This window comes from Halichoerus grypus, chromosome 8 (genome assembly GCF_964656455.1).
Source record: "Halichoerus grypus chromosome 8, mHalGry1.hap1.1, whole genome shotgun sequence".
NCBI classification, from domain to species: Eukaryota; Metazoa; Chordata; class Mammalia; order Carnivora; family Phocidae; genus Halichoerus; species Halichoerus grypus.
The window spans coordinates 51,957,571-51,980,019 of NC_135719.1; the positions used below are offsets into that span (position 1 = coordinate 51,957,571).

General features: G+C 34.8%; 1 protein-coding gene across 4 annotated transcripts in view; it reads left to right on the forward strand.

Moving 5' to 3' along the window:
* The window catches only part of VPS13C (vacuolar protein sorting 13 homolog C), a 175,101-nt gene that overhangs the window by 103,273 nt on the left and 49,379 nt on the right, over positions 1–22,449 (forward strand). For all 4 annotated transcript variants that reach the window (XR_013450451.1, XR_013450452.1, XM_078079265.1 and 1 more), the window contains 13 exons: positions 586–753; positions 1,405–1,709; positions 2,666–2,813; positions 6,136–6,286; positions 8,325–8,434; positions 11,050–11,219; positions 12,710–12,957; positions 14,105–14,334; positions 16,038–16,130; positions 18,301–18,666; positions 19,057–19,143; positions 20,585–20,740; positions 20,913–21,177. Coding sequence is in view for 2 of the 4 variants with exons in the window: in XM_078079265.1 (XP_077935391.1) it covers positions 586–753; positions 1,405–1,709; positions 2,666–2,813; positions 6,136–6,286; positions 8,325–8,434; positions 11,050–11,219; positions 12,710–12,957; positions 14,105–14,334; positions 16,038–16,130; positions 18,301–18,666; positions 19,057–19,143; positions 20,585–20,740; positions 20,913–21,177 (2,497 nt within the window). In the remaining 2 variants the exon portion in view is untranslated. The remainder of the gene's footprint in view (positions 1–585; positions 754–1,404; positions 1,710–2,665; positions 2,814–6,135; positions 6,287–8,324; positions 8,435–11,049; positions 11,220–12,709; positions 12,958–14,104; positions 14,335–16,037; positions 16,131–18,300; positions 18,667–19,056; positions 19,144–20,584; positions 20,741–20,912; positions 21,178–22,449) is intronic.

Consider the following 22,449-nt stretch of genomic DNA (forward strand, 5'->3'; position numbering starts at 1 on the left):
ACTTTTGGGACGCGTGGGTGGCTCACATGGTTAAGTGTCTGCCTTCAGCTCAGGTCATGATCCCAGGGTCCTGGGTTCCAGTCCCATATCAGGCTCCTTGCTCAGCGGGGAACCTGCTTCTCCCTCTCCCTCTGCCCCTCCCTCCTGCTTGTGCACGCTCTCTCTCTCTCTCTTTCTGACAAAAAAATAAAGTCTTAAAAAAAAAAAATTTAGTTTTGATTTTTGTGTTTAAGATGGCTTTATTCATTTGTTCATTAGATATTCATTAATGGTCATGTGTCAGGCAGTTTGTTAGGGATTGGCCATGAATATAGTTATTCTGTGCTTTGACCTGGTGTATAGACTACGTGATTTATAAGTTATGTCTGACCAATTAAGTGATTGATATTTTCATTGATTAAAACAACTTTTGTAGAAATAGGAAAAAGTTTTATTAAGTATAATCTTTTAACAATTTATTGAAGGTTGAATTTAAATGGTGCTTCTTCATATATCAAGGATTTTTTAATAAGGAAACTTATTTATAATATAGCTCTTTTGATATAGCTCTTTTCCTGTAATAACCAGTTAATTTAATACTTTTAGGCTGTCTCTATTTTGGGAGATGAAGTCTTTAGGTTCCAAATGACTCTTTATCCAGATGCTACAGAAGGAAAGGCCTATGCTGATATGTCTAAAGTAGATGGGAAACTTAGTCTCAAAGTGGGTTGTATCCAAATTGTTTATGTTCATAAATTCTTCATGTCTCTTTTGGTAAGTTTATTTATAAATGTATTTGTTTCTCATGGAGACCTAAATATTTTTGCCTATACATTTGAACCTAGATAGTCAAAATATTTACTAATAGGGCTGTGTAATAAATACCCAGATGCTGAACAGAATATTATAGTGAGGGAAATCCTTTACATGATGGATAACCAAATGAATTTTTGTTATCATTGTTACCATTCTTTCACATTTCCATAGCTATATAATTTAAAAGTACTTTTTTGATGTTTTAATTTAGGTATTTTCAGTGTTGTTTTATGAAATACCCTTAAAGGTATTTAGCTAAAAGATTTTTTTTATGAAGGACTAATATTGGAATTTACAACTTTTGATTATAATTGTGATCAAGAAAATTAATTATTTCCATGTAAATGTCATGGGCTGAAGAGTTTTAAACTGTTTATGCCTCTTAGCAGGGCTGTTATTCAAGGCTTATAAGTCATGGATTTCTACCTAAATCATGAGAGGTGACAGTTGTTAATATCTCAGAGTATGTCTTTCTAGACTTAACACTATCCATATATACAATCATAAATAGCATCTCTTTTAACTCTTTTATTTAGTTTTTAAAGTAAATGCTTTTTAAAGTTAGTCCTGTTTTTTTTAGGAAATCTAAATATCAGTCTCTTCCAACAGAACTTCCTCAACAATTTCCAAACTGCCAAAGAAGCTTTGAGCTCAGCCACAGTCCAGGCTGCAGAAAGAGCTGCTTCCAGCATGAAAGACTTGGCTCAAAAGAGTTTCCGCCTTTTGATGGATATTAACTTGAAAGCACCAGTTATTATCATTCCTCAGTCTTCAGTATCGCCAAATGCTGTTGTAGCAGATCTGGGTTTAATCAGAGTTGAAAACAAATTTAGCTTAGTTCCTATGGGACATTATTCTCTTCCTCCAGTCATTGACAAGATGAACATTCAACTAACTCAGTTGAAATTGTCCAGGTATAAATATATAATTCAGTTGTGTATTACTGCTAGAAATAGAATTCTCATAAAATCTTTGCTAGGGATAAAATACTCTCGTGATTTGTGGTTCTCATTCCTTATTTTTTATAATTATAAAACCATGACCATTGGTTTTTGGTCAGTGGTAATACTAGTGCACTTCATAGAATCTCTGTTTTGTCTTACTACATTTATAATGTGATTTTCTACATTTTATAAAAATTTCCTATTAAATTAAAATTTACTCAATAGCACTTAATTTAGATTTTTTTTTCACTTTGCATAATAGCTATTTTCTGTAGATGGGAGAAAACTTCTTAAAATGTAATAAAAGTTAAGATTTTTTTTCTCATTTCCAAACCTTGTCACATTTGGGAATTCTCAGTGTGTTATCTAAAGGATTATTGAATCCAAATGGGAAAGTGTTGGGTCTGTTGAATGACAAGAATACTCATTTCATTGTACAAATGGTTGTTGGCAGTCATGCTCGAAATGACTGTTACCATATGTTTGTTTAACGTGTAGGTTTGGTGAGTTTTTCCCTTTGAGTTTGGAGAAGTACCAATAACACAAAACTAAGGATTAAGTAGACTTTCTTTGTCCTCCAAGTTTTGGAGGATGTTAACATTTGTTTGTATGACACTGCACTAGTTGCTAATATTTGAATGGTCTTTGTGAAAGTAGTAAATAGTGTAATAGTCATACTTTCTGTCTTTGAAATCAGCATGAGATAGGTTTTGTTTTAGAAAGCTCTTGATTTATTCTGATTTGGATTGATCTGTGAAAAGAAGCATGTTTTATTTTTTTATTTTTTTTAAGAATCATGTTTTAAAGAATTACGATAGTAGCCTTCAGTATCTAGGAAAACTGTGGAAACTGTTACACAATATGACAGTCTTCATTTTAAGATGTAAATTTCAAAAATATAAAATAAATTCTTATTTATCTTTCAGAACTATTTTGCAGGCTGGCTTGCCACAACATGACATTGAAATTTTAAAACCAGTCAACATGCTTTTGTCCATACAGCGAAATTTAGCAGCAGCATGGTATGTGCAAATTCCAGGGATGGAGATAAAAGGAAAACTAAAACCTATGTTGGTAAGTGTATGTATACAGTGTATGAAAATTTCTAGGTAAGCTTTTATCATTGATCACAGTGCCATTCTAGCGTACATCAGAAGTGATGAAGCAGGGGTGCCTGGGTGGTGCAGTTGGTTGGGCATCCAACTGTTGGTTTTGGCTCAGGTCGTGATCTCAGGGTTGTGAAATTGAGCCCTGCATGGGGCGCCGCACTTGGCGCAGTTGTGGAGTCTGCTTGAGTTTCTCTCTGCTCCTCTTGCTTGTGCTCTGTCTCTCTCTCAAATAAATAAATAAATCTTTAAAAAAAGTGAAAAAGCATTAAAAAGGAATACTTTGTTAACTGAAAAGAGGTCATCCTAATTCTCACACTTTTCTTTATTTCACTTTAGTCACATACCTGGTAAACCCAGCAAGAAGTCTGAGATGAAACCCATTGGAGTCTACTGAAAATATTATTAATAATTTTGGAAAGTTCTATTAAAGTTTTAGGCAGTTGAATGCTAAGACAGTATAAAGTAATATTTAGATACCACATTCAAAGCACCTTAGGAGTATTTTTTTAAAAAGATTTTTAATTTATTTAAGAGAGAGAGCACGCAAGTAGGGAGAGGGAGAGGGACAAGCAGACTCCACGCTGAGCATGGAGTCTGACTTGGGGCTCAATCCTATGACCCTGAGATCATGACCTAAGCCGAAATTGAGTCAGTCACTTAACTGACTGAGCCACCCAGGCACCTGCCACCCCCCCCGCCCCCCGGGTTAGGAGTATTTTTAATGTATAGAAGCACTCTTTTAATTAGAAAAGTGGACATTTTAAATAGGTGAATATGTATATTTGGTAAGCATATAAGTATAGAAATATTTATAATAGTGTAGTTAGCAGGTCATGTGTTGGCTCACAGGGAGAGATGATACTGGTCAAAGATGCTTATGGAAGTATAGGAATCCTATGGTTCTTTTGTACCTGTGTGTGAAACCATTGAAGCCAAACAGTAGGGGATAGGGGAGGAGAGAAAGTGACTAAACAGAGTGTGTGAAAAACAAATAAAAATTTATTTTTAATACCTGTGATTACTTCAGAGTTAGTTCTTGATAGAAAGGGTCAAAGCGGAGTTCTACTAGGGAAGAAGTTAAAACTGAAGTTTATTGTAGGGACCAAAGGTCCTGTGTGTGGTTATGAGTGGATGCAATATGTGGGACGAGTGTCTATTTAGGGTAGTCATAAAGACTTCTCTCTTTCAGAGTATGTGACTCTTCTTTTAACTTCTGCCTTGCTGTTAAGAGATTAGATTCCAGGGCTAACATTGGACCTTTTCCCCTTGCTTTTAAAGATTGTGTGGTTATAGGTTTGCTGAAAGCAAAAGTAAAACCTGTATGTCTATCAGTAGGAGAATGTGGACCAAACGATGGTATATTCATACAGTGGACATTATAAAGCAGATAACATGAGTGAGCTAAAACTATGTGAAACGAAATGGGTATATCCTAAACATAAAAATGGAAAAAATTGAGTTGTAAAATGATAGTACAATTCTATATTATTTCGAATTTTACAACAAGCAAGACAATGGACAGTGCTATATATTGTTTATAGGGAATGCAATAGCGGTAAGTGTAAGAAAGCATTCATGGGAAGAATAATTCTCTAATTCAGCATAGTGTCTTTCTCTGAAAAGGAGAATAGAGGGGATGGGGTCTCAAAGATGTAAACATGGGGCTTCAACCATATCTGTAATCGGGAAACAAGATCTGAAGGAAATATAGCAACTTGTAAGATTTGACAAAGCCAGATGATAGGTACACTGGGGAGGATTATCGTATTCTCTCTGCTTTTCCTTTATGCTGGAAGTATTTCAAAAGAAACAAGAAAAACAGTAACAAATCCATCAGTTTAATGTCAAAGTGTGATCATCACTTTAACTAAAAGGACCCCTGTTAAATCAAGAATGTATCCGTAGTGGGTACAGTTTCCACTGCCTAATGTGTCAGCAATCCAGGCCTCTCAGAACACCTCCTCATTGGTATGAGTCTATGTACTTTTCCTGGGCCTGGAGTGCAGCTAAGAAAGGGTATCAGGTAGGTAACATCAGTAAGTTGTTTTGGGTAGGTCAGCTTGAAGTTCTTAAACAACTGTGGGGCTCTCTCAAATTGTCCTTCAGACTTACTGAGGGGTGAATCGAAGTATATGATACGGGTGCTCTTTTCAGCCACAGGAAACCAGAGGAAGTGGTGAAGTTAGCTCCTTTTCAGGCAGTTGTAATATCTTGGTTGGTATCACACTCAGGAATGAATATACAAGGAATTTCTGGGGAGTTAAATTGACATCTGTTCTCCTAGGACTGGGGCTTGGGGCAAACAAGAAATCCTTGGTCATTATCTCATGCTAAAATATCTCCCCATTTCCATTTAGGCTGGGAATCAGGCAGCTCAATAGGGGCCTACTTTGGGTAACAATGTAGGGCTTGCTGGATCTCAGGACTCTGAGAGCACAACCTGAGCTGAAATCAAGAGTTGAATGCTCAGCCAACAGAGCCACTCAGGTGCCCCAGATTTCTCCTTTAAAGATTGAGAAACCTGAGTTAAGGAGACTAAGAAACTTGGCAAACAGCACAGCCCGAAAGTGGTCCAGCTGATACAGAGCTCCCTGATTCAAAAGCTCTTGATCTTCCTCCCTCCCTCCCTTTCTTCCGTCCTTTCTATCTTTCTCTCTTTTCTTTTTTCTTGTTACATATCCCCTTTCATAAAGGTAGGAGATGAATAAGATATTCCTTTCCTGCTCTGCGCTTTGGTTTTTAAAAATTCTTGTTAGATGCATTAGTTATTGTTCTAAGTGATATTATTCTTGATGAGTTGAACAGATATCTTAGGTTATGTCCAGATGCATATATACAGGGAATAAGAGCTACATTGAAGGAGAGAATCTTTTTACTTCTTGGTGGGGGTTAGAAACTGAACAGCACTCTTCATGTACTGAGTTTGGATGGAAGTGAAGTGGAGCTGGTTCTGGGCCAGAAGAGAGAGAGGCAGAGTGGAGATGAGGAGATAGAGGGGAGAGAAGCACAGGTCCAGGAACATACAAGAAAGATAGGAACAGACAAGGCAAGAAGAGTGATGGATGCAGGGGCTTGGGCGTGGGTGCAGGCAGAAGTGTGTCTGCACACACGAGGAGTATCTCATACTATACAAGATGAAATACCTCTCTCCTGTGTTTACTGCCCCAACTCTTTGTTGTTGTTGTTCAGATGGACATTGAATTTGAGGAACTGTAAATTAAGACATGGATGTGATATTCTGCGTTTTTATTCCTTTATATTAACAACAACTTATTGTTGCTTTCTAGATTGCTCTCAGTGAAGACGACTTAACAGTTTTAATGAAAATCTTGCTGGAAAATCTCAGAGAAGCTTCTTCACAGCCAAGCCCTACACAGTTTACCCAGGAGGCTGTAAGAGTAAGAAAAGATGTTCTGGGTGGGCCGGAGCACCTCAAAGGTACAAATTGATGAAGATTTTTGCTTTGATCATGGAGAAAAATTAGTGTTAATGCTGTATTTATGTTTAGTGGTCTTTTTAGTTGTCCAGCATAATGTGGTATGAACTGATTCAATATTGTAGTGTTTACTGTGGAAAATTGGCTGGTACAGGGTCTGGGGCTGCCTTGGAGCTCCCAAGGAAAGGAGGTATGCTCATTGTCTTCTATAAGGGGAGAGGCGATCTGTTGTCTGCAGGATACATGTTTGCCCTTTACTTGTAAAATGTGAATTTGCTGAATTCAAGAGCCACCGAGATGGTAGACCTTGAGAGAGAGCAAATTAGGCACGCGGCAAAATAAGGTCCCAAAATAATAGAGAGAAAAGAGTCTTGGTATCCTACTCAGATGACTGGCCCATAACAAAGCTGTATAAAAACAGCTTTACTTATCTGGTTTTATTAGTGAATGATGTAGTCACATACATAAGGGAATTTTCCAGATTATTAGAATGGACTCTTTTAAAAGCACTGAGCCTTTTAAATTCAGTCATTTTAAAAAGATAATTTTTATAAAATAAGTGTCCTTCTTGCTCAAAACAGTTATATAAAATATACTTTTACTCTTTTTTCATCATTTAAAGTCATTGACGTGAACATCATGTTTTATTAGACTTGTAAATATTAGGTTAAAATTTCCATGGCTGAAAAGATTTGAAGTACACCTTGTCCTTCTAATAAATGTCCCCAGACTGCCCTGCTTTTATAATGCTCAGATTATCAGCTATTACTTCAGAAAGTAATAGAGATAAAACTGCCAGTTAATAATACCATTAATATTGCTTCTCCTATAGTTGGGCCCAGTGTGTTTTGAAATATCACAAAATAAATGACTAGAGCAGTGTGCACAAAAGGTTTTTGTTTTAGGTGGATAGTAATGAGTGCTACATGAGCTTGGTGAGGCCAGCATCCCTCCCCAGATTGGGTTTATGCTACAGTACGGATAAATGCTAGATAAGCAGGCTCTTGCTGTGGTTAGACAGGAACTATGTACAGATGAATAAAAATAGCAGGCAGGCTTTATGTGATTAATGATCTCATTATGTTCAGCTGTGGTCAATTTGTGTTTCTGGTTCTGGCTATATGGTTAATGTGGTCCTTGGGAAAACTTGTGAATTCAGATGAAAGCAGCAGACAGTGAAGATTGGAATATGAATTACTTTCAGGAAAAGTGAAGGAAAAAAACCTTAGTGTTTCCCGACTTGGAGAAGCCTTTATGTGGTTAAAGTTATGCAATGTTTGCTCTTCCAGTATCTTGTTAAGAGCACTTCCCTGTAAATGATCAAAGAATAGCATCAATCTCCAAAAGAGATGATAAAATGACTTTGTAAGAGTGATTGACAAGCAGTATCTATTCTTAATCTTACCGTCTAAAAAGTTTTTTCCTAATAATGAGGGAATGGACAAAATTACTTCTTGAAATCTCTTTTACCTCAGAATTCCAAAGGCTCCCTGCCCCATATTGTATTTGAGCTCTGTTTGACTCTGCTATGAATTATATTCTGTTCTTGTCAAGGGTAATGAGTTGGGTGGTATAGGTAATGAAAGATAGTGAGAATTGCACTGTACTGGCAGAGGACCTGTTACTATCTAGTTGTCTGTTCAAGGACAAAGTTATTTTTCTGTGCCTCCAATTTCATAATCTCTTGACATTGGCTTATAACCATTTAAGTTAAATGCTTTGATAATTGTAAACTACTCTATTATGAGCAGTCTCACTCTGGGGGTGCTTTTTAAAAAAAAGTTGTCTTGATACTGTACAAGACCCCTTCTTTTTGTTGCTTTTTAAAAAATGTAGATGGCCTGCCCCTGTCATTTTGCCCTGTACTAAACATATAGAATAAATCATTGCCATTTTAATTGTCTTATAATATGGTTTAAAGGATCCTAGAAAGTATGATACATATTTAGAATAATAAGTTATCTTAGCTTTTTAAATAAGTATAAAATAATGTACCTACTTAAAGCTTTTTAATTTTCATACTTATGTTTGATCCGTCAGAACAAGATTTGCCAGACTCAAAGCTTTCTATGGACCAAAGTGTCACTCTTCAGTTTGACTTTCACTTTGAATCTCTTTCCATTGTCCTTTATAACAATGATATCAACCAGGTATGTAGTAAATGTCTTTATTTAGAAAAAATCTTTAGCTCTTGATATTTACTTTTAGAATATTGGCATTTTTTGATTTGACTAGTTAAAAAATTAATATGTCTCTTAAATTCTATTTGGCCTACAGAATATACATTGGTCTTGCTCTTTCTTCACTTTGTTAGTATTTCTAATCTTACTCAGCTAAGGAAAAGTGTTTACTTCTTTCCAAGTAACATCAGCACTGAAACCACTTAGATCCATCTCTAGTAGAGGAATTTTATATGTGAATAATTAATTATATATGTAATTTTATTACATAGCTATATATGTATACATATATAACTAAGGAGAATAATTTAGTAGTAGCTTTAGAACATTAAAAGATTCTTTTAAAATTCATGATTATCCAGGATATATAAGCATTAATTATGTTTCTTTTTTTTGCATTAATTATGTTTCTATTGAATAAATATTGTATGTAATAGATATGTATGAAAGATACTTATCAGTGGATTGAAGAACCAAGATCTAGTGCCATGATTTGAAGTAATTAATGTACCAGTGGTATTTTAGAAAGTTATTTTTTGTTATGTAGATAGTATCTTTAATAAATATTTTTATTAGATCAGTTGTCATAATACTCATAATAAACACATCATATGATAATAACCGTAGTCTGCATTGATTATATCTGTTGTTAATGTTTATTTATGTTATCTTATGTTTTATATTGTTTTCTCAGAGTTACACAATATTCATATATTATTAATGTTGAGCCTTGAGCTAGTATTTGCCATTTATGCAATGAAGTACTTTCATTTCTAATGTTTAATGTTAATGAAAAAACAGAAAATGAACTATTGGAAAACGAACAGTTAAATGTATTCTTCATTTCACTTAAGGTACCATCATTCTACTGGTTTCCCAGCCTTAGAATGTTGGTATCTTTTTTTACTTCTTTCTTTGTTGACCTTTATTCATTAGACACCGAGTATTGTCGTTTTTTTCTTTGTTCTTTCCTGTCACTTCTCACTACTACTTTACTTGAAACTTCTTCGTTCACCCTACTGCAATGGCTTCCTTGTTTGTTGCTCTTTTTCCTTTCATCCACACTAGACAGTGGCACAAGTTCAGTTTCCTAAATGAATCTCATGTAGCCATTTACAACTTCCCATTCCACTAAAAACCACTCAGTATTACGTTATCTGAATTTTAGCTTATTAAAAAAAATTCAGTGGCTCCAAGTTGTTTACATCAGTAACTGTATACTGTGATCAGCAGATGTGTCACAGGTCATTTCTGTATTAATAATTACAGATCAAAAGTTTGTGAATTATTTACATTTTTAAAACTTACATTCCAAATTTGCCAATGATGTCAGTAACGCCTGAGCCATATGCATGCAGTGTACTGTGTGCGTGCAGCGTGACAGATGCAGAGTTAGAACGAGTGTGCCGGGAATGGCGCCTCACCGGTACCCCTCATATCAGTGCCGTCGTCTATAGGGAGCAGTTGTAACTGAGGTTGTTCACTTCCCTGAAGAGATTTTTGTTGGTTGGTTTGTTGTTGTTGTTTTCTTTTTTGCGGGAGCGGTTGTTGTTTTAGTCTGGGCATACAGACTTTACCTACAGAATTTGGAGGTATGTGTTACGATTAAATAAAGATTGAGTTCCTTTTTCCTGTAAATGAAAGTTTAAATCTTTGGTTGGAGATTTGAGACCTCGGTTAGGCCCCTGTATTTCCAGCCCTCATTCGCTACCATTCTTTTTTTTTTTAAGTTTTTATTTAAATTCTAGTTGGTTAACATATGGTGTAATACTGGTTTCAGGAGTAGAATTTAGTGATTGTCATCACTTACATATCCTACCATTCTTTAATTGGAATATTCAAGCCTAAGCAGCTTGTACCTCGTGCCCTTGGAGCATCTTTGAACTGTTTACTCATGTTTTTTCCCCATCTAGAGTATCTTCTACCTCCTCTTAGCCCGTATAATCTCACCCAGCCTCTGAGGCTCAATTCACTTCTCACTTTCAAAAATTTTTCTCAGCCCACAGTGATCTCTTTGACCCTCTGAGCTTTTGTTATTTGTATTCTTTACCTAATCACTTAATATTCTTTGTGGAATATGGGAGGATTAAATATGAATTAATAAATGACTACCTGTCAGTCTTTGATCAGTTATAACTTATAGCATCTCCTTGTGATGGTTCTTGTAATGTATTTCTATTTTCTATATTTGTTAGGGTGTAAGCTCACTGAGATCACCTACTATGTCTTGTTCTTTCTCATAAACACATAGTTCCTATCACAGTGTTTTTTTGCGGAAGAGCTCTTTAAATATTTATTAGTTAGACTGAGTAATAAAAATATTTCCTGATTATTTTTATTTGCATTAAACTGTGATGTAAATTTTTATATATTAACCATTGTTGAATATCAGCATGCACACACGTATTTTTTTGTATATACCTATACACTCACAAACATACATATTATTGTTTTATTCTTATGTTTTAACACCCATGCTTTTAAATTTTATTGATTTGCCTTTTGTCTCTGAGAAGAAATGTGTTTAAAAGTAGTTGCCTACTATTTAAAGATAATTGATTCTTTTGCTTGAAAATATGCCACAGGAATCCAAACTTTCATTTCACAATGACAGTTTCCGGCTTGGTGAACTCAGACTACATCTTATGGCCTCTGTAGGGAAGATGTTTAAGGATGGCTCAGTGAATGTCAGCCTTAAACTTAAGACATGCACTCTTGATGATCTCAGAGAAGGCATTGAGAGAGCAACATCAAGGTTTGTCATCTCTGAACTTGCTGTACATTATGTAAGGTTGACATTGTACCTTGCCTTGCTGCCAGGCATTGATTGCTAGGCTTGGGATTATCAAAAGAGGTCTTTGGTCTTACTTCAGTTTGAAGTGCATCAAGAAGTAGTGCTAATATCAGATTCAATTGCTTTGAAGTTTGAATTAAAGGGACATTTAATAATAAAATGGAGTACCGTCTTAAAAGCGGGAACTAAGAGAATGTTAGAATTTTAATAATGAAATCCACATGGGGTGGTTTGTTGGTAATAGTTTTCTAAATTGTCTCCAGTAGGCAGGATTTTTTTTTTTAATGTCTGAAAGTTTTAAATTTTTGTCTTACTTATTTTGTCTTTATACATATATTTTTTAAAGATTTATTTATTTGAGAGAGAGCACAAGTGGGGTAAGGAGCAGGAGAAGCAGACTCAAGTGGGGTGATGTGTAGAGAGAGAGAGGGAGAAGCAGACTCTCCGCTGAGCAGGGAGCCTGATGTGGGGCTCGATCCCTGGTGTCCAGGATCATGACCTGAGCTGAAGGTAGACGCTTAACCGACTGAGCCTCCCAGGTGCCCCAATTTTGTCTATATATTTTAAAACAGTGTTCTGAAATTTCTTTCAGAGTTTTACTAGAAATGGAATCCCTAGCATTTTCACCTTATCAACCCAGTTTTAAAACATTAACTTATATCAACCTTCAATAAAGTGGGAAATAATGTAACTTTAATAGTGAAATTATATTTTTATTCCTCCGTCAAATAATGAGACATAATATTTTTGTGCTTGATGTTCTTTGGAGAAAAACTATGCTGCTCCCTAAACTGGGACTCCACTGAATACATACTGGATACTTCTGAGCCCTTTGTTTTTCCTAGAGATGAATAAATGAGGAAAGAGTGCTAGCATGCAACCAGCTTTTCTAGTTTGCAAATTTCGTGTTTGGGGTGGCAGTCCACTGTTGCGTAGGCAAGAATGATAAAGGCCTTCCTCTGTTTGGTAACCTGCTTGTCCCAGCACATGTGAGGATGTGTGGGAACAATCATTGCAGACCCTTATTAAACACTGGCTGATATGAATTGGATTGAATACTTTTGGACTCAAATTATAGAGGATGTTTGGAGATAAATTTGTTCAGGGAGGTTTTATTTTGTAAAATAATACAAAGAGGTTGTCCTTTAAATTTTGTGGGACCACATTAATGTGTCTTGTTAATTGCTGAAATCCCTTTCAGTAGTCATTCATTTATTTTTCTGCTATTGCATTATAATTATAAAATATTCTGTAATTGCTTAATAACATGAATCATAGGAGACTATGCCTTGGTTGCTTATTAGCTAATTAGACTGTGGTTAACACTGATCTGTTTTCTATTAAGATTAAAAACTCGAAGGTGAAAGAAAGATTATTAAGATGTTTAGGAAATTTTTCATCTTTTAAATTATTTTTGCAAGAATAAAATAATGAATGTATATATTTTTTAGAATGATTGATAAAAAGAATGACCAAGATGACAACAGTTCTATGATTGATATAAGTTACAAACAGAGCAAAACTGGGAGTCACATTGATGCTGTTCTTGACAAGCTATACGTATGTGCCAGTGTGGAGTTTCTGATGACTGTGGCAGATTTCTTTATCAAAGCTGTGTCTCAGAATCCAGAAAATATGGCAAAAGAAGCACAGATTCCACTACGGCAGACAGCCACAGCAAAAATCAAGATGGAGAAAGGTTAGCAGAATTTATCTGTTGTAGATGACAACTTGTTAACAAAGATTACAGACAAGAAAAAGGATGAATGGACAATTTAAGAAAGTAAAATCGCTCTTTCCAATTTAAATATATTCTGTGGAAAAACTTTAGTAAGCATAAATTTTTCAGAGAGTTAGAGTAGAAATATTTATCGGATTAGGGGCTAGGAAACACCTGCTCTGGTTCCAACTCTGCCATTAACATTGCCTTACTTATCCAAAAATTGAGGGAGTTAATCTGGGTCTTTAGTTGGCAGCCCGTTTTATAGAAGGGCAATCTTTTATTTAAAGAAAATATATGGAAGAATTATAGCACATTGAAGAACAATTGAACAAATAGAGGCAGAAGGTGGGCGTATTGGAGCACCTAGCATGATGCCCCTGGACATCACTATAAACACCTTAAACTCAGTGGAGTGTTTGTGGATGTCTGGTCTTAAGGTACATTGAAGTCACTTCCCTGTTCAATAAATTGTTTATTCCAGCATTACCAAGTAGACCAGTGATTTTCTTTGTTAAATTATGACTCTCTAAGGTGAGGCATTTATCTTTCTAATGTATAACTCAGCAAGACTGGAAAATGCCATTTATTGGCAAGGTCAGAATTTGATTTTTCCATTTACCTTTCCTAAACAGTAATCACATATGATATCTCTATATTCATACACATATTTAATGTATTTATACAAATAGATTGTAGGACACTATGTATTTTATGGTAAAGTCAAAGCAAACTTTGATAAAAAGAGTCTCTTATCCTCTTCCTGATATTCCCCTCTCCTGTTTTCCCCTCCTTGTCCCTGCAACATAGCATAATACACACTCATGTACATAATGTACACACCTTAATTCTGACAAAAATAACTTCAAAACAAGATTATTCTTGCTAGGTCAAAGTGGAAATGATCTTCTTATGACAGAAATCAGATTGCATTATCCCACACAATCAGCATTTGTTAATAATCATTTATCATTAGTATTAATCAACTATTAATATTGTTAATTCTACCATATCTATTATAGCAAGATATTAGAAACAGCTTAGTGACTTATAGACAACATATACTCAAGAAACAAGAGATATTTTACTATAACTTTTTTTGGTTCCTATTTTTTTTTTTCTTCAGATGACTCTGTAAGACCAAACATGACTTTAAAGGCCAAGATCACAGATCCAGAAGTGGTATTTGTTGCCAGTCTGACGAAGGCTGATGCTCCTGCTCTGACAGCCTCATTCCAGTGTAACCTGTCTCTGTCAACATCCAAACTTGAACAGATGATGGAAGCTTCTGTGAGAGATCTTAAAGTCCTTGCTTGCCCTTTTCTCAGAGAAAAAAGAGGAAGAAACATTACCACAGTAAGAATTAGTTTATTCTAAGCTTGGATTAGAATGGCAGAAATGGTGGATTCATAGAATCCTAGAACGTGAGAGCTCTGTAAGACTTCAGAGATTATTTACTACAAACCTGAGGTTTTACAGATAAGGATGTTGAGTTCCAAAGATGTTAAATGATTCAGCCATAGCTGCTAGTGACAGAACTGGGAACTACCTTTAGACTCATTTTCTTTTCATTGTGCCATCTTTTGTTGAGCAGTATTTGAATTTTAGTACAAATCAACATTCCTTTTGAGCTGTTTCTGTTGTTTACCACAGTATATCCAGTGAATGACTGAACGAATGCATGAACAATTATTAAAATCTTTAAGCTTAGAATGAAAAAAAATTCAATTGGAGTCATGAGACGAAAAGAGATTGTGTTTTGCTGTTTTAAAAGTTAACTTCAAAAAATAAAATAAAATAAAATAAAAGTTAACTTCAATTATGTGTTCACATTATTGTTGAAAAATATGATTTTAATTAACTTAATTGCCATACCAATAATTTTTAAATATTAAATTGAGGATTTAACATTAAAAAGGATCATTATATGACTCATTTGCAGTGTTATTTTATTTTTTTTAAGATTATTTATTTATTTATTTGACAGAGAGAGACACAGTGAGAGAGGGAAGACAAGCAGGGGGAGTGGGAGAGAGAGAAGCAGGCTTCCCATGGAGCAGGGAGCCTGATGCGGGGCTTGATCCCAGGATCCTGGGATCATGACCTGAGCCGAAGGTAGACGCTAAACAACTGAGCCACCCAGGCACCCCTGCGGTATTATTTTAAATTAAAATTTGTGGACCAAATGGCTTACAGAAAGAAATGCAATGCTAGGCTTAGTCAGTACTTTATCATGAAGCATTCTTTAGCAGGATCATCTTTTGGCCTGTCACAGAAAGCTTGTATTAATCACTCCATTAAAAGCTCATCCTAATTTTTTTTAAATGAAAGTTAGGCAACACTAATTCCCTTATTCAATTCAGGTGCAAGGTTAGTTTATTTCCTTGATGATATATGTATATAAATATAAGCTTCATAGTTTTAATACATCGTTGGATTTGAAGATTTGAAATTTGTTCTTATAAGGACCTTAGCTGATATTCAAGACTGACCTCTTGTTGATCATATGGAAACTGTTAATTACCTATCTTACCACAGTCTTTTTTTAAGGTGTTAACAGGACTCCTTGTTTAAAATGTTTCAGGTGATTTAGTAGTCATAAAAATTACAATGAAATAGCAGTTTAATTTCCTCATATACTTCTTTGTGAATATAATACTTTAACATAGTCTTTACCTCATTTTTACAGATATTTTAAATGCATGTTTTACAGAGGGCATCATTAAAAGGTATTTTAGTGAAAGGAAACATTTTAAACTTCTATTAGTAAGTGTGCATCATTACTTAAGAATTTGACGTAGAGGAATTGATCAGAACTGCTTAAAATCCTTTTCCAATGTTAACAGATTTGTCATAGTTCAGAAGAGCCCTCACAAGAAATTCTCAGCTAGTTTAATTTACCTTTTGCTTTTAGTAGTAGGCTATAGTTAAAGATCTCCAGTTAAGTAAGACATATTCTTGTGTGTATTTTATATGTGTGTGTGTGTGTGTGTGTGTGTGTGTGGATATAAAACAGATCTATTACTAAGGAAATGTGAATTTGATTTATTTGTTTTTAGGTCTTACAGCCCTGTTCTTTATTTATGGAAAAATGTATGTGGGCCTCAGGAAAACAAAATATAAGTATTATGGTTGAAGAATTTATAATTAAGGTTAGTGCCTATCATGTTATTTGGGTAAAAATTCTTATTTTTCTAACAATATCTTTTGATCTCTCTTGTAACTACAGCATTATGCTAGTCACCTCACATACTCAAACAGTAAATACCAGTAACGTTAAAATGCATTTTTCTTTAAAGCAAATGTTTATTTCTTTTTTAAAAGAGTACTTTTAAATATCTACAAATGATCAGTATAGTTTTTGTCTATTATTTTTGCATGTATGTGTGTTGGGGAGATTGGGGGACAACAGAGATAGGGTGGGAAGAAAAGGGGAAGGAGGGATGGAAAAATGAAGTTGCTATTATTTGTCATAAGTTATTTTTAGGTTTTTATTTGAGATATAATTTGAATTTAATAATTATGTAATTAAATGTTTTATTTGTCTTATAAAATATTTATGACAGATGAATGCTAGAAGTAAGTTACTAGGATTTGCTTTTTTTAAATCTCTTACATTTGAAGTATTGAAAAAAAAAATCTTCTCCAGTGGCATTTGTATTGTTTAAATATGACCTCATGATTGGTTAGAAATGGAAGATTTAGAATACTTTCCAAAATCTATTTCTCTCTCTGTCCAAAGGACACAAAATTGAGGTTCTGATAGTAGCTTTACTATAAAATAGCCAATAGTGATTAAACCAAGGCTCAAACTAATGTCATTTGAATTACCATACAAATAACAATGTAGTTTTCTCTCAATATTTTAAAGTACTAGGTAGTTCTAGATTGTATTTTGTTAACAGATTTACTTTTTTAAAAACTCAAAGTATGGGAGGATTGTCTTTCGTTGTGTATCAGTTTATTTGTTTATTCAGCTAACACTTTTTGAGCTCTTACTATGAATGAAAAATGTCCTGTTCAAGGCATTGGGGATACATAGTCCCTATCTTCAAAAAACTTAAGGACATATTAAGAAGCAAATCAGTGAGTCCAGCTTTCAGAGGTAGAGGCATGCACAATATGCTGTTGGGAGCACAGACAAAGGGCCTCTAACTCAGACCAGGACATCAGGGTAAGCTGCCTTGAAGTGGGGCTACTTGAACTAAGTTTTGAAAATCTGATGAAGGTTAGATGGAGAGGGAGGATGAGGATTATCAAGACAGTACCGACAATATGCACAAAAGCAGAGGTATGAAAAACCCTTTACAGGCTTAGAGGGGTGATCCTACATGGCTGGAGAGAAGGGTGTGGTGGAGTTGTAAGATTGAGAGCACTAATTATAGGTGACATTAATAAGGCAAGAACAAAAAAGTGACTTAGTTGACAGGTGAGTTTGGGAAGAGGTACATACCAGATCCTTCTTTTGGTGTTGTAATCATATATTCTTAGCATATTAAACAAGTAGAGGTTGTGAGAACTGAACAATATAGGAATCCACTTAACTTATTTAACCCAGTATTGCTCAAACTTTGGGAAACCCTTGCTAGCTAATTGATTAGGCATCAGATCACAAAGGCCTTTGTGTCCTAAGCTAAAGAGAAGTTTGAACTTTATCCTTAAAATTAGGGGAAGTTGAAGATTTTAGGCATAGGAATGGCATGCCCAAGTTTGGGTTTTAGAAAAATAATGCTGGTGGAAGTGTGGAGGGTGGGCCATGAGGGTGCTGACTTGACCTAGAGGACATTGTCAGTGTAGAACTAAGGCACAGTGATAGGAATGAGGAGGTGAGCAAAGATACTATACAAAGATAGTAAGAGGTAGATTTTGCAGATCTTGGGCTAAGTGTTAGGGGATCTGTGGTGATTCATAGGCTTTTTGTTTCAGTAAGACAAATGAAAACCATGTATGTATATACCTTGATGAGGATCATACACTTTGGCTTAGTTAATGCAGCAGTTTGAAAAATGAAAAATTCAGTTATACATTTTTCTGTTTGCATAACACTATTTTACTCTGAATTGATCAATTTAATTTTAGGTTTTGACAGTTGACATATAACATTAATTACTTAATTCCAGAATAACCTGGGCAGAAATCATTGTTATGAGGTTAGTTGTCTTGACATATGATTTTGTGTATTCCCTTTGGTTTTCCTTAGGTATGAACGTAATATATTTAATATTTACCTATATTTAATTCATTTTTAAATTTTCATGTTATGTATTCTTCTCATCTGAGAAATAATTTATTCTTAAAATTTTTCTGCTTGCTTTTTTAAAGATTTCGCCCATAATTCTGAATACTGTGATGACAATCATGGCTGCTATGTCTCCAAAGACAAAAGAAGATGAATCCAAAGATACATCTAAGGAAACAGAAAACCTTTGGGGTGTCAAACCTATTAGTGATTATAACTCTTGGTTTCTTGGTGTTGACCTGGCAAGAGAAATAACAGAAAATTTCAAAGACTTTCAACATCCATCAGTAGAGGAAAAGTGTGCTGTTGTTGTAGAGTTGGTTCAGGTTACCTTAGAATGTGGCCTTGGGCATCGAACTGTACCTTTATTACTGGCGGAGTCTAAGTTTTCAGGAAACATTAAAAATTGGACTTCCCTTATGGCTGCTACTGCTGACATGACATTAGAGGTATGACCACAGCATTTAGTACTTCCAGAGCCAGCTTCTCAAAAGTACAGTTGCAGGATTAAGATGTGAGCTTTTCTTGTTTGTGCATGGCCACAGCAAGTTTTTATATATGAATAGATAACACATTCTAACATTTAACTTGTTGATGTGTAGTAGTATTTAGTTGATCATTATTCTTTAAAGGTTTTTTTTGTTAAACAATTTGTTTATGGCAATAAAGTAAGAAAGAAAAGGAAAATGCACCCTCTTTAGAGATATTCTTTGTGTCTTTAGGCATGTTAAAATGACGATTGACATATACATTAATTACATAATATTTTTTCCTATTGGTTATAGAAATATGTGGTTAAAGTTGAAAGACTCTGTTATTATAATTCTGTGCCTTTCCAGGTTCACTATTACAACGAGACCCATGCTGTTTGGGAGCCACTGATTGAGAGAGTGGAGGGGAAGAGACAATGGAATTTAAGGCTTAATGTAAGGAAACCATAAAATATCTTTATGTTGAACTGCACTAAGGGCATTCACTTACATTTTTTAGTTCAGTGATTCTCAAGATGTGGTCTAGGATTCTGGAGTCCCTTTCAGGGCATTCATGGGATCAGAACTATTTTCAATAATACTCAGACATTATATGTCATTTTTATTCTCATTCTCTCATGAGTATACAATGGAATTTTCCAGAGACTATGTGATATTGCAACAGAATGAATACTGAGGCAGAAATGAGAATCCACCTGTCTTCTCTTAAGGCAGGCACTAGAGAGATTTGTAAGTGCCCCTCTTTTTACTATTAAAGATAACTTTAATAGTTATCTTTCATTAAAAATATTAATTTTTATAATTTTATAATTAAAAATAATATTAAAATTATTATATATATTTATATATAGTAATATATAATATAATATATAATATAATAATAATATTAAAAATATTCAACATATAATTATTTATGTTGAATATGAATAAATATTATTCAACATATAATTATTATTTTTAAATGAATAAAGTTTTCTCAGTTTTAGTTTCTAATAGAGTTCACGTGATAGGTATAATCCATATAAATGAAGCTTTTTGAGATCCTCCTTGGTTTTAAGAGACCAAAAAATTTGAGAAAACTTGAATTCTAGTTCATGATTTTTTTGTGTTATCTCTTTATGGTATTTCTTGAGAGCACTTCAGAACCCTAGATACCAAAGCACATTTTTCTAGACTAAAAGGAACGTGAGTTATATACCCTTAACAAATGATCACAACACAACTTTCTGAGGTAGCCTGACTAAAGTGTGAGGCACTGAAATCGACTCAGCAGATTCTTATTTTAAAGATGAGAAGTCACTTAACCTGTGTCCCAGTTTCCTCTCAATGAAGTAGTAATATTTCTGACCTACCTGTCTCTGGCCCAGACAGGCTAACAAGTAATTTTTTTAAAGGTTTTTGAGCTCTGTTAGAACAAAAACTATGATAGAATCTGATGGCTGGTTCAAAGCTTATCATATTTTTTATAGGTGTTAACAGTAAAAAGTAGAAGGAATTCCACATTACCTCCAATAAGGATCAGTTTAGACTTTAGGGTCATCTTAGATTCCTCATCAACACATAGGGACTGACTAGTCAGATGTCACTGGGTCAATAGCTTGTTCTGGGGAATGCACAAGAGACAAATATCGTAGCTGACTTTGAGTGCTTTCGTGGCACGATTCTAAACATTACCCCATGTACTGACTATACACTGAAAGAAAGATTGCTGATCTGTGCTAAATCTAAGTGAAGAATGATTATTTTTGAAAATGAAACATTTGAGGAGTTTTAATACAAAGTGACCAGTTTAGGAGAATTTAACTCTCTGAGAGTTTTTAAATTTTATTATTAACTGACTAATAACTTAAATGTGTTATGTTATTTATCATCATAGGTAAAGAAGAATCCAGTCCAGGATAGGAGTTTAATGCCAGGAGATGATTTTACTTTTCTTCCTGAGCCACAAACAGCAGTTTGTATTTCTTCAGGAGATACAATGAATATAACAATATCCAAAAGTTGCCTTAATGTTTTCAACAATTTAGCGAAAGTATGTTTGGTTTTTGCTTGGAATCTTTCAAATGGGATTTTAAATTGAAACTTGTATGGATTATTGATGTTTGTCATCAAAATTAATTTCTTAAAAATGTATAGTCTTGTTTAATTTTGGGAAAAAATTGCATTTTGCAAAAATTTTATTGTGATGTTATGTTCCTTTTCAGGGTTTTTCAGAGGGCACTGCTTCTACTTTTGACTACTCTTTAAAAGATAGGGCTCCTTTTACAGTAAAAAATGCTGTAGGTGTTCCCATTAAGGTGCAGCCCAATCATAATCTTAGAGTAATAGGCTTCCTTGAGAAAAGTGGTGTTTATGATGTTGATGCTGGTCAGAATTTGGAATTGGAATATGCTAGCATGGAACCTTCACGTCAAGGAAAATTAGCTATATTGAGCCGTCAAGAAAGCTCCTTCTTCACTCTAACCTTTGGTATGCTATATTTATTTTATTTTAAAGGCATATTTGGAATTGTAGGTGTGGGACTTATTTTTGATAAAATATGAAGATATTGCTGCAGATACAATGGGAAACAACATTTCTAAAGGCTTGAAACAAATAATTGATAAACTTTTGTCTCGTTTTCTTCCTTGAAACTTGAGAAAATTAAATTTGATTAAAAATTACCTTAGAGGGGCACCTGGGTGGCTCAGGCACTTAAGCGTCTGCCTTCGGGTCAGGTCAGGATCCCGGGGTCCTGGGATGGAGCCCCATGTTGGGCTCCCTGCTCAGCGGGGAGGCTGCTTCTCCCTCTCCCTTTGCCCCTCCCCCTTCATGCTAGCTCTTGCTCTCTCGCTAGCATTCTCTCTGCCTCTCTCTCCCACTCACTCTCAAATAAATAAATAAAAATCTTTAAAAAGTTTCAAAAAATTAAAATAAAGAACTGCCTTCGATAATGATCTTGGGGTTGTGGGATTGAGCCCTGCGTCCAGCTCAGCACTCAGCTCAGAGTCTGCTTGAGATGCTTTCTCTCCTTCTGCCCCTACCCCCACTAACACACATCCAACTTGCTTTTGTAATAGTCTTCATTTTAAATGTCTGACTAAACACATGCACGTGCACATATGCTCTCTCTCTCTAAAATAAATAAATCTTTAAAAAAAAGATTTACCTTAGAAAACTAGATTTCTGTGCCCTTAAATTATACAATATGTAGTGTGCTTCAAAAAGAATGTGTGTTCAATGAGGAGAGGAAAATTAACTATATTCAGAAGTCCTAAAATATTGACAGTAATTATCACCAATACAAAGAAAAGGTGTTATTGCTATATAGTTGAAAGAATAAGGAACAGGTTGGATTTTGTTTAATACATTTCTTAAAATTTTTTATTTTAATTCTAATTAGTTAACATACAGGGTAATACTAGTTTCAGGTGTACAATATAGTGACTCAGCACTTCCATATACTGGTACTCATCACAACAAGTGCACTCCTTAATCCCCATCATCCATTTCACCCATCCCCCCCACCCCTCTCCCCGCTGGTAACCATCAGTTTGTTCTGTAGACTTAAGAATCTGTTTTTGGTTTTTGTTTTTTTTTTTTAAAGATTTATTTATTTATTTTGAGAGAGAGAGTGTGTGTGTGGAGGGGGGAGGAGGGGCAGAGGGAGAGAGAATCCCCGCTGAGGATGGAGCCTGACGCAGGGCTTAATCCTAGGTCCCCGAGATCATGACCTGAGCTGAAATCAAGAGTCAGATGCTT